Source organism: Amblyomma mixtum, chromosome 10 (genome assembly GCF_055824585.1).
Source record: "Amblyomma mixtum isolate Tamu chromosome 10, ASM5582458v1, whole genome shotgun sequence".
Classification (NCBI taxonomy): Eukaryota; Metazoa; Arthropoda; class Arachnida; order Ixodida; family Ixodidae; genus Amblyomma; species Amblyomma mixtum.
In genome coordinates, this window is record NC_143021.1 from 113,152,792 (window position 1) to 113,165,304 (window position 12,513).

Genomic DNA, 12,513 nt, shown 5'->3' on the forward strand with positions numbered 1-12,513 from the left:
GTGGCACAGTGGTTACGGCGCTTGGCTCGCGGATTCGATCCCGGCCGCGGCGGCCGAATTTCGATGTAGCCGAAATTCGAGGCCCGTGTACAGTCGGGGACAGAAGTCTCCGGACCACGTGTTCCTCAAACGAAGCTTATAACTCTACTATCAGACAGCGGCTGGAGGCCGCACTTGTAGAGATGAAAGAACAAAAATTTAAGTTTTACCTCCACAAGTGTGGTCTCCAGCCGCCGACTAATAGCAGAGCTATCGCCTTCGTTAGAGGAACACGTGGTCCGGAGACTTTTGTCCCCGACTGTACTGTGCGATGTCAGTGCACGTTAAAGAACCCCAGGTGGTCGAAAATTCCGGAGCCCTTCACTGCGGCGTCTCTCATAGCCAGAGTTGCTTTGAGGCGTTAAACCGTAATAACCAACCAACCACAGTGACTGCGAGCTGCTGTTTGGGCGGTGCTTTGCAAGTGCATTTGAACTGGATGCCGCATGAAATATTTTGGTCTAATGGACTGCCTTTTGAGGGGAAGACTGTTTCACCTATACCTTTTTTGAGCCTGCTATCGAATGAACTGACGTATAAACGTATAAACGCGATAAACTTTACAGAGTGTTTTTACAAAGTAGATGTCCTGAAGCACTGAAAACATTCAAAACATTTAGGAACTTCGTTACAAAGCAACTTCGCGTCGCTAAAAAGCAATATATTTATAACCGATTTAATTCAACTGGTAGACAATCTGAAAAAGTTTGGAAGGTTTTAAAATCTATCTTCAGTAATTCTTCCGAACTGACCACAAAAATTAATCATGAAGGCATTGAATTAAAAGGTTCTGATCTAGCAGATGCCTTTAATGACTACTTTCTTTCCTTTGCTGACACATCAAGCGGCGACGTAAATCTTTCCTATATGAGTGCCAGAAATAGTGAAACAATATTTTTAACACCGGTTACAGTAAATGAAGTAATTACAGAATTTTTAGCGCTTAATAATAGTAAAGCTACAGATGCGTCAGGTTTTCAGATACAGCCCATAAAATTTACTATCGACATTCTTGCACCTTCCCTCGCCCATATCTTCAACCCATCCTTAGTTTCCGGTGTTTTTCCGCGTCTTATGCAAAGGGCAAAAGTCACAGTAGTGTATAAAAAAGGAAACAAAAATAAAATGGGAAACTATCGCCCGATATCAATCTAACCTGTGTTTTCCAAAGGCCTCGAAAACGTTATTCTTAAACGGCTAACCTCCTTCACTGAAAGATGTAACATTATCACTACCGCTCAATATGGGTTTCGTAAAAATAGATCGACTGAGTTAGCTCTCCTTGCTCAGAAAGAATTCATACTAAAACATTTTGAATCCAAAAACATGGTACTTGGTTTATTTTTAGATTTTTCAAAGGCGTTTGACCTTGTTAATCACTCTGTGCTGCTTAAAAAATTAGACCACTACGGTATTAGAGGCATAGCCCATATTCTGATTTCCTCATACTTGCGACATAGATCTCAGTTTGTTAGTATTGCCGGTGAATGCTCCCAGTTGAAAGCGGTAGCTTCTGGCGTTCCGCAAGGGAGCATTTTGGGTCCGTTTCTTTTTGTTCTTTATATTAATGATGTTGTTCGCATCGATAGCACTGCTAAGTACATAATTTATGCAGATGACACTAGTCTGTTTTTTTCGGGTACTTCAACGGCTGATCTCGCAAATCGAGCTAATAAAACCTTAAAAGAAATAAATACTTGGACTGCTGATAATCACTTAAGAATTAACGTTAGTAAAACTGCAGCCGTCATGTTCCACCCACGTCACAAACACTTTGAACTTCCTCTAATTGAATTAAACAATACCAGAATAGAATTTGTGCAGTCTGTGAAAACTCTGGGCGTTTACTTTGCAGCAGATATGTCGTGGAATGACCATATTAATTACGTTGTTCAGAAACTTTCCAGAACAGTTGGTATCATGCGCCGCCATTGCTTTAATTTTCCTACGTCAGTCAACATGTTACTTTATCACTCTTTGTTCTCTTCCATAGCCAGCTACGGATGTATGGTGTGGGCAACAACAACAGCTGAAAATATTAACAAACTCACTGTCTTACAAAAACGTATTATACGCATTGCATGTAAAGTGCCGCATTTCTTCCACACTGCGAGCCTTTTCCACCGACACAACGTTATTCCAATGAAATCCATGTATAACTATAGGCTGTGCTATAAATATAAACTCGCCATAATGAAAAATGATGACTTCTTACTTACACTTGCTAGGTTAGAGCAAAGCAGAACTGTGTATGATACCCGCGCAGCAGAGCCTTGGAATGTTAAGAAATGCCGTACAAACTATGGCAAACAAATGTTGCAGCATACCTTACCGACACTTCTGAACCAGTTGTACTGCCACAAGAATCTTGATGTCTCCAATATTTCTCTGAAAGAATTGCCCCAAATATTCGTGTAGTTCTTTTTTTCTTGCTATTACCATTTTGAGTGCACCTGTCAGTTCTGCTGTCCTTTATTTTCTCCTCCCTGTGTTTGCCTTTATAGTCTCTTTGACCTAATATAGTTCTTTTTTCTTTTACAAGCAGAATGTACTGCTTACTGAACGTACATGTGTCATTCTATGTACAGAACATACGAGTTTTTTCTTACTATTGTTTGATGTCCTATTCCGCCGCCGTCAATGCTGCACTGTAAGAGGAAGCCAGGACCTCTCAAGCTGTCTATACAGCTTTTTCCCTGGCTGTCCTGCAACACCTAGTTGCGGAAATAAACCTTCAAACCTTCAAACCTTCCATGATGTATCAGTTGAGCAGTTTTTAATGAGGCGTGCGGTGGTGGGACGGCTCTTTAAGAATCCGTTGTTATGCGAATCCGTTGTCATGCGAAACTATCGAACATAGTGCTAATGCACTATGTTCGTTAGTTTTTTTCTCTTGTTCTCTCACCCTAGGCTTTTGTTCATCATGTAGTGAGATATCCAAAAAAACAAGATAAAATTTTCTGGTGTGATATACAGCGCTGTGCCAGCATTTTCTGCTCTTCCCACGCAGGAAAAAGCTGTTCAGGGCCTTCTTAGGTCAGGAATCTTACGAACCAGAAAAGCGTAAGGATTGCAGGCGCGCCGCAATCGTCTAAAAAAAGCAAAGTTCTGAAGCGGTGGTCGGAAACGCCGCCGGTGTCTGGGTGCAGCGATGCTTTACACAATTCTTGCAATATCTGCGTGCCGGCCGGCGGGCCGTGCAATGTCCGGTAGTGCTGCATAGGGTCTTGCACGGACAACTAATGCAGGTAGGAGCCCGCATACTGTGTTATCTACCGCCCGCGGTAGAGGAAGGGACGCAGTGATAACTTGATCGCTATCACAGCCCAATAGACTCTTATGTCTCGGCGCTACGCTTCTTTTCCAGAGGGACCTCATTTGCTCGTCTGTTGCAGAAGAGGCTACCCTCGACTCCCTCCGGCCATCTGTGCGCCAACTTATCGTGCATCCTGTTCGAACGCCATCGTCGGGCGACATTACATCTGGCAGTAAATTCTTACCTGCTTCATTTCAGGGTGGTCTTAAGTCTCCATGCGGGAAGAATAGCGAAAAAAATAACAGCTTGCACTATAGTCGGATAGAAGCCAAGAATGCAGCCGCGAATTCCCCTCAGTGAAGGCCTTTCAGCCAGTGCCGTCGAACGGTTCCATGACGTCGCTCTTGCAGTGGAGCACAGGCTAGGCAGGAGGGAAAATGACACCCCCGTGCATTGGCGAGGGCGTTGTTTATATTTCAAGCTACGGGTGCGGAAGGGTGAAGGGCGATTTTGAGAAAAGGTGCAGAGTCGATACTGCTGAGGAGCCCACGGCACAGGAAGAAAGGACAGTGTCGTTGTCTTTCCTGCCTGTCCCCTGCTACACTGCAACCGCGGCGTCATGCGGAGCGGTGGATGGCATTAGCTGGTGGGCCTCCTCTGAGGGGAATCTGACGCTGCATTCTTGACTTCTAGCCTACGTACTATAGACAGGGCTTGTGTGCTGCAGTATTGAAAGATAGGTGAACATCATTTAAAAGAAATATTGGGAGTGGAAATATACTACGGTGCCCCAGAGCTCCTCTGATAATGCGACCTCTTGTAAGACCTCGTCGCTGCACCAGCCTGCTCATTTCGAGGACATCTAAAAGTATCAGCTTTGGCTAGAAAGTCGACGAAAGGCAGTCGAGTAGCGTATTGTTCACCGTCAGGTTAGTTGACAGTCATGCTAGGGGTGGAATACAGGACAACTTTTCAAAAGACGGTACCGTTTCGGGGTCCTCCCTCTCCTCCACCCAGTACTATTCTAAAATAGCAAGCAACGTATCTAAACTACTTTCCGGAAAAGAAGGTTTTAGGATGGATAAAGTGTTCTAGTTTGCCGGCTGAGTTGTCTCGTTGCTTTATTTTGGCCATCGAACCAACTATGGCGCCATATTGCGGCTAGTTTGCTAAGGACAAGAGGGTGACTGATTTCTTTCCTACAAAGAGGGTGTCGCGAGAAGGATGAATGGTTGTGCGCGACGATGACGTTCAGAAATGGAGAGATAAAGCAGCAAAAGATGAAGACGTCAATAATCAGGATGTAAAGAGCCCGTAGCATCCTAGAAATACAGTAGCTCAGCGCGAACGACGCTTTGTGACTAATTGTACGTGTGAAATACTGCACACAACTAAACAAAACGAATAACACCGCGTGAGGCATGCTGTTACTTAGACGCGCTGAGAAAAATGTTCCACTGAGTGAAATGATATCATATAATTCGATAACGAATTACCTTTTGTTCTCTGCGCAGCGGTTTCAGTGCCATATGCGTTTTGCGTAGCTCAGCGTCGTTGAACCAAAGTCAAGCCTGAGTAAACTACATTTGCGTGTACATTCAATCAAAGGAGATATACTGGCGCAGTGAATGAAACAACAGGTATGCATGTTGCACGCATGTAAAGCTGGATATTGTACCTTATTGGGTGCCTACAAAGGAGCACTTACATGGATAGCGGCCGCAATGCGGAGACTGTAGATATGTGGGCTGCGAGTGACAGGGCGTGCAAGCAAACAAAAAAAATCGAGAATGATAGCCCGTTCTGCAGTGCAATCATTTCAACTGATGCCGGTAATCTTTCAGGCTTCCTGAACATAAAGGACGCCCATGTTTTAAAACTAATTGTATAAGAACGAATGGATTCCTATGGTATTGCTTGGCATAGATAGCATGGGCTCCCTACTTACCCTTTATTCGGCTGACGGAAGAGGACCGCGAAGATTTTGACTGTGTGGTATTTTTGTACGATACCGTGAAGGCCACTTACTGCCCATCTTGCCTACTTGCAGGCGCGCATTACAGACGTAGATTTGATAATTGGACTCGACTGTATGCTCTTGCACCACAGTATGCATTCCAATATCTTTTTTACCGCTCCAGATACGAGAACGTCATAGCCGTGAGACCTGAAGATTACGATCTAGACTTTAGAAGGCTGCAAGCCCCGTCCACAGGGTCTACCAAGGGCGTCATTAATGCAACCATCTAGATTGGCCTCGTAAGTATTGCTGCCCACGCCATATGGTGTTGTAGACATGTTTCATGTAGCGTAAACATAAAATAAAAATGATCTGTCTCTTTTTGGTGCGTTGGAGTTTGTCCTTTGGAGACTTGTTCACTAAACAACATAAAATGCAACAGCAGAAAAGGGCAACAAATATAAAGACTCCATTCTGTCTGTTCCGACTGTGTTGTCAAATGCTCTCTGAGCGACGAAATTTTTCATTTTGTTTGGCGAGGGTGTCAATATGTACACAGGCATGCAAAGCGGCACCATTATAAAATTCCAGTTCTGGACGACGGTTTCATATTTCGATAATGCAAACTGTGGCTTGCCGAAATTGGCCGTCTTAGAGAATATATAGCTTAATGAGAAAAAGGGTAGAGATGTCAACCAACGGTAACTTGAACCTGGCCTGCTACTCAACATGGGCTAATATTCAAAGGAAGGAAAGGGCATCACGCTGACTGAAAAACAGGGAGATGATGCTAGAGCACCCGTTTACGAATTGATTTACAGGTGCACATAGCTATGAAAGCGCTGGAAACTTTTTTTCTTGCCCGGCTTTGCCCCGTTTCGTTCCCCTGTCACACCTATCACGGCTTTACGCATTTGCATCGCTTTGCCCTCCCGACCAATCGCGGTGCTTCCCAGGAGCTACCAGAGGGACGGAGTGAATAACTTTATTCAGAACTTGTTTGTGCGGTCCTCCCGCTTTTTTGGCAGGGACGTCAGTCCGGGGCTCCATGAGCTTTTGCGATCCCGCTATCCCGTTGGAACAACCATCGCTCGAGCCGCAGGTTCGAGCAGAGCTAGGCGGTTAGGGCCCGACGGCGCATTGTCTAAGCTTGAAGGAGACATATGGTTTGGTTTATGGAGGTTTACACGTCCCAAAGCGACTTAGGCTACCAGGGACGCCGCAGCGAAACTCGAAATTACATGATTCACATGTAATTCAAACTCTATTTTTGACATTAGTAAAAGTTGTAAATTTAAGGATATTTTAGAGGTGCTCAAAAAAGACTCCATCTCAGAGCCTGGCGCGTGCTTGGGTTCCACAGCCATGTGATGCATGAGAAAACTTGAGAAAACACTTGAGAAAATGCGCTCTAAAAACGGCGGGGAACCGTTTCAGTATTGACGGAACTTCATCTGCTACGTGCCAGATGCCAGTTCACGATTGATGGCAACAGAGAACTTCAGGGAGAATATTTGTTCCTGATGGCTTAACTCCTTTATATTGTCTTCTATTGGTGCTGTTTGACGGATATAAACGCTGTACGGGACATCTTAAATAACAAACGTTATAATCCTGCAATGTGCAGACCAAAAACAGGCTCGAGGGGCTGAAATCCAGTTTCGGCAGCCGTCTCGTGAAAACTGCTCAAATGAAAATGCAAAAATAGTCATTTATATTTTTTGTCCCTTCAGAAGTGGATTTCGTAGAGCACGACCAAGCTCAATAGCATAGAGGAGAATGCGATTGTACGGCCAAAACACAGAGGCGCCGCTGTCAGCTCGCACCGTTCGTTCCAGTCTCCTGGTGCAAGGGGTTAAGGAACTGTTCACAAAGCGTCGTTTCAAGAACACCGTAAAAATGTAATGTAACAATTCAATGTAATTGCTTCCTCACACCAGCTTTGGTTCAGAATTCTGTTCTACAAGTGGATGCGTTCGAACTGCATGCGTACCTTTACAGAAGGATGCAGATTGCCTCGAATGAAAGCGGATAAAAGACTGCCCTCGCGTCAAGTAGCAACAGAACGAGCTCAATGTTTCTGCATAGAAAACCACAATTATATACTTCATCTTCCGCAGCGATGCAAACAGTGACCGGATCAGCGGACATCAGAGCCGGCATGTTTTCGTTGTGGATGCCCACAGGTGCTTCGGGGAGAGGCGCAGCGTAGTGCACTGCACTCATACATGTTGGCCGTACACGCACAGTGATAACAAAAGCAGAAAAGAAGGCAAATATGGAGCACTTTCACATAAAACACAAGATTCCTAAGCGATGCTGCAGCAAAGATGCAGTGCACTGGGCGGCTCTTGTTGTTGGCCGCTCTAGAAGACAACGCACTTTTTCTTCGGGTTGAGTGGTTTGCCCCCAGCGCATGAAAAAGTTGAGCTGAAGGCAGCGACGTGCTGCACTGCCGCGTTGCATTTGTCGCCAAGTCTCTCGGTATATCCGCGGCACCGAATGAAGCACCAGGAAAGGAAGAACAGCTGCGTCGCGGTCATGTGGTCGGTGCCCTCTAGGGTGCCGTGGGAGCCGTGAGCCTGAAAAGCATCCGCCAGAATATCCAAGGAGGCCAGTTCGGACAGTGCGACCCACTTATCTGCGGCGTTCTGCTTGTTGGCACACTTCAAGGCTTCTGTTATTGCACCGGCCGTGGCGTTGACATTGCGGTAGTGAACAATGGCGATGTCAGCGGACGCCTTGGCCACGTGTGCTCCTAGGGCCCCGTACTTCACGGCGTCCACGAGGGTCGGGTGGTAAATGGGAAACGAGAGGACATACGGTGCGAGCACGAAGTCGTCGTCCCAGTGAGAATAGGCGGAGAACCTGTACATTGTGTACCAGCCCAGAGTGCGCGGCACCGAATTTCTGGTCCTTATCCGCGACGCTTTCCATGCAGCCTCCCAGTTTCTGACAAGCGAGGTGTTCATGTCCGGAAGCAGCGAATTAGCCTCACTGCTTGCGTTTTCATCCTGGGGCATCGTTCTGGTCAGTGCGCTCAAGACGGTGTCCAATGAGCTCCATCGAATGGTCATAGTGGAGTCATTAGAGAACGGTGGCTTAGAGGCAAGGCGGGCGGCGAACTCGGTTCTGATCGACAGGACGACGCGTTCCACATCTTGACGCAAGCCACTCTGAAAGACCTCCGCATTATATGGAGCGAAAAGATAGTCACCGAGATACATGTACAGGAGCTGATAGCAGAGGCGTCCGTGCTGGTATTTAATCACGTCCTGATTTGTTGTGCCGTAGTAGTTAGATATTAAGTCATGATTTGAGAATAGGCTGGCGTACCTCGCCGCCATCCACGAAATGAAAACGTGTGTCTTATCATCGCCCGATTCTTTCCAGAGGTCGAAGAATTTCGTGAAGTACTTCAAGTTGGAGGTCATAAATATGGACACGTTGGTAATGTTGAATTTCGCCAGTGACTGACTCAATCTATTTACGTATGGACTAGCAGCAGACAACGCTTCCGCTTTGTTGTGGGCTCTTTCGTCGTCAAGAGGACGAAAAAGAGACTCTTCCAGCTCTCTAGCTTCTTCAAACGTAACAGCCGTTTCCACACCACCTTCGGAGAACTGCGCTCGGAGGAATTCAAAGCTGCGGCGTTTTCCGTCCAGGCCACGCATCCTCCCTTGCTCCTCCGCCGCGAAGTGGAAAGAGGGCGCCACGAATACCCACAGCGTCTGTTCCACTTGCCACACTCTGATGATTACGGCCCAGTCGAAGTCGATGTTCAGGCTGAGCAAAGTACGCATCACGTCTGGTGCCGGCGACCGGCGTGGCCACACGATTCCCGCCCGCCGAAAGCACTCGCGTATTACGGGGAGCTCGTCGCGCTCTCCGCGCCAGAGCACGTCGCAGGAGCGGTAGAAGAGGCTTGCTTTCTGCAGGAGGTTCTGACCGGCGACCAGGGAATCGGTATTTTTGATCACAGCTTCCGTCATCTGGTCCAGGGCGTTGGAGACAAGCTCCGAGTGCACCGAATACTTCCGCCTCGCCCGCCAGCCGCCACACACGTACGCATCGAAGTTGACGCATGGGTCGATGGAATGGTTAACGGTTTCTGCCATGAGCTTGGAGAATTCCTTGCACACAGGCTCTACGCAATGTGGGGACGTATGGTGGTGCCAGCCACGAATAAATGCGAAGAGTACCAGCAGGCCAATTCCGAGGAGTACTATGGCGACGGCTGCTATAACGATGTTGGTGCGGGGGGCTGCAGGTTCTTGCTCACGCCGCGGAGATAGAAGCTGAGTACAGCGAGACCATGGTGACTGCGAGAAAACAGCAACGCATTACTGGTAATTCAAAAGTAAAAGCGGGGCTGCAAAAACAGAGCGTTAGTTCCCTTAAGATTTAGGACAAAAAAATGAATGAAGGAAAAAAAACGGTGGAAAACAAAACAGCAGTTAGCACTAATTTCAGTGTAAATCAATGCGGTTGCTTGTAATACTGTACAATGGTTAGGCAAGAGTAAGGGAATGCACGACACCCGGAAAAACTCGATATTTCAATGCGTAGCGCCCCCTACCTTTTAAACAAATAAACGTGTCAACTTAATATTTGGGTGACATAAGCCGCTTTATGTCTCCTACAACTGAGTTGAAAATTGACCGCTCTGGCCTTTTTTATGTAGACGAAAAAATTTCCGATGTGAGACTTGGTAAACGGGAAAGCAGCCGCAAAAATTCAGGGGGGCACTTTGTTTACCTAAAGCGCTGTGAGGCGAAAGCGTTAAGCGCGGTGTTGCTCCTTGTGTCACTGATGTGTAGTTAAGATGTGAAGCTTCGCGTCTAAGAGTGGATCGCAACAGCGCCTTGCAACGCTGCCAGCGAGTCCACAGAACGCCATCGCCCGTTCGGCTCTACGCCTTGCTCGTCCGTAAATTGGCTTTTGAGGGAAGGAAATGTATCTCTGTCTGACATATCTCGGTGGACACCTGAACCTCGCCGTAACGGGAAGGGAGGAATATGGGAGTGAACGAAGAGACCGTATTTACTGGACGCTTCTGTGTTCATTCCAACCCATCGATAAAGACAGGAAAAAAAAAGCTGGCATGGCGGAGTGGCAGCGTGCTCGTCTTGCACTCTGAAGACCCTGGTTCGATTCCCCAAACTCTACCAATTTTCTATTGGGTTTTATTTATTTATTTATCGTGTCCTCTTGTCGTGATGTCACGCGGTCACATGGTAGCGTGCCGCATCTCCGCCGGAGCGAAGGATGAACCTCCATCAATGGCAGAAAAGTGCAAGCAGTATTGCTTTCGCAATAAAATGGCGAAATCATCCCCACTGCATTTTTCATAACACTGAGCAGCTGAATCAAATCTGGCGTCCTTAGTTAATGCAACTATGTCGTTATTTTAGTAATGCGTACTTCTTTTATGAATGCAAAGTTTAGAGAATGTTTGCGCTAGAGATTGTTGCGAGATAATTATTTTAGGAGCAAGCTGCATGTCTGGCAAAACGTCCCGCTTTGACTCTATAAAGATATTAAATCGGATGTAAAAGTTTTGTGTCTCGTTGTAAAGCTCTACCCATGTTTCGCGCTCTTTCGGATGGTGTGAACGTACAAAAAAACAGAAACAATGAATGCCGACTATCTCATACAAAATAAGAGGAAAGGAGAAAAATCACAACCACATCGAAGATTACACTGCGGATGTAAGACAGTTATCGAGGAAGGCTATCTCGTTTCTCTGCAACGCCACGGATGGCTTTGCAACACACGTGTCAGTGTTCACAGCGATGCAATAAGCTTCAAAGATGTGTAATCTTCGATGTGGTTCTGATTTTTGTTTTGCTGTTTTTGTTTCGTACCTTATATATTTCACGTGCTTTTTCAATAAAATTTCAGTTGCTAGACAGCGCCCGTGTCGTCTTCTCTTTCCTTGGTCCTTTGCCCGTTTTGCGCTGGTCCACAATGAGAATTACTTTCAACTTGCCCAGCAAAACGTATTGTTAGAGAGAATATTTGTGACAGGCTGTGAAACTGCCGACATCTATGTATTTATACTTGTGTGATCAGCAATAAACCCTCAGTTGTTAGTCAGCGCTGTGTCGTCCATTTTCTTGTCTTTTGTGCTCGTCTTCGTTCGCGCTGTTTATTCAAGATGTGAAACTGAGCATGCAAAGAAAAATGGAGAGCTTCCTGCTGCTGATCGCGGTATAGCGATTTTCGATACATTTTCTGGGCAATTAAATCTCAGTAAAAGAAAAGCTAGGACGTCAAAATCAGGTGCACCTATTGGTTCACATCAGGTGTGCTCTTGTCAAGAGATGGCTTCATGGGTTTCAGCATTTGGGAATGTTTCCTACTCAGAAATATCCGGTCATTTGCGAGGGTGGCTTGTCGCAAAGGCCGCCACTGCGCCGGGAAATAGTAAGATGTACGTATCTTTTAAGACATACGTAGCTCTCTGTCTGATTATTCCTGCTGTTGATAATTCATCGCATATTCGAACATAATTTATGATTGGCACTTTGCACCGGAGCTTGAGCGAAGCGAGTGCAGAAAACGCTTTGAGACATCTTTTTTTTTCAAATCAAATGCAGTTTATTTCATATTTACAGTACATGGTTATGGGGTGTATACAAAAAATAAAATAAGAATACTGAAAACTATAAGTCGTACTCAACAGGAGCGATAGTACATCCAGGGAAAATTAGATACATTAACAGGGTCAACGTTTTTAGGGCTGCGTGTATTCATGAACAAATATTGCAGCGCTGCCTCGCAATGCATTTGCCTTGTATTCTTACCACCAGATGGATCACACACAACTCCGCATAACAACAAGCACTTCAGGCGATTGGCTCAAATTACGGCGCTGAAAAATAGTTTTCCAACGCCTTTGCATCGCTTAATTTTGTTCGCCTGACAGTACGACTTAGCATCACCTTCTTGAGAGTAGTCTATAAGAGGTCTTCACAGTATTAAGAATTTCCAGGGACTCACTTGTACAATGTACAGTGGGTCGCCGAGGCTAAACGGCCGTCACAGCCAGCCGTGGCGACGTCGAGCGGTCCTTGCGGTTAAGGGTTTCCGCTACGCTCCGGGCCTCTTGTCTTTCGAGCGAGTTTCATACACAAGCAGCTTTGGCAACACGACCAGAGTGCGGTCTCATGACATGAGACGCCTCTCCAAAATCACAAATCCCGTTTTGAAAAACGCTGACGTCAGATGAAGAGAGCTCAGTACCGCATTCCAA

General features: G+C 46.2%; 1 protein-coding gene across 1 annotated transcript; it reads right to left on the reverse strand.

Annotated features, from left to right (window-relative positions):
• Positions 1-7,621: 7,621 nt before the first annotated feature.
• Positions 7,622-9,373, reverse strand: LOC149326703 (uncharacterized). The gene has a single exon (XM_089564652.1). It carries the CDS (start codon positions 9,371-9,373, stop codon positions 7,622-7,624), a length of 1,752 nt encoding a protein of 583 aa, XP_089420778.1.
• Between the last annotated feature and the right edge of the window lie 3,140 nt (positions 9,374-12,513).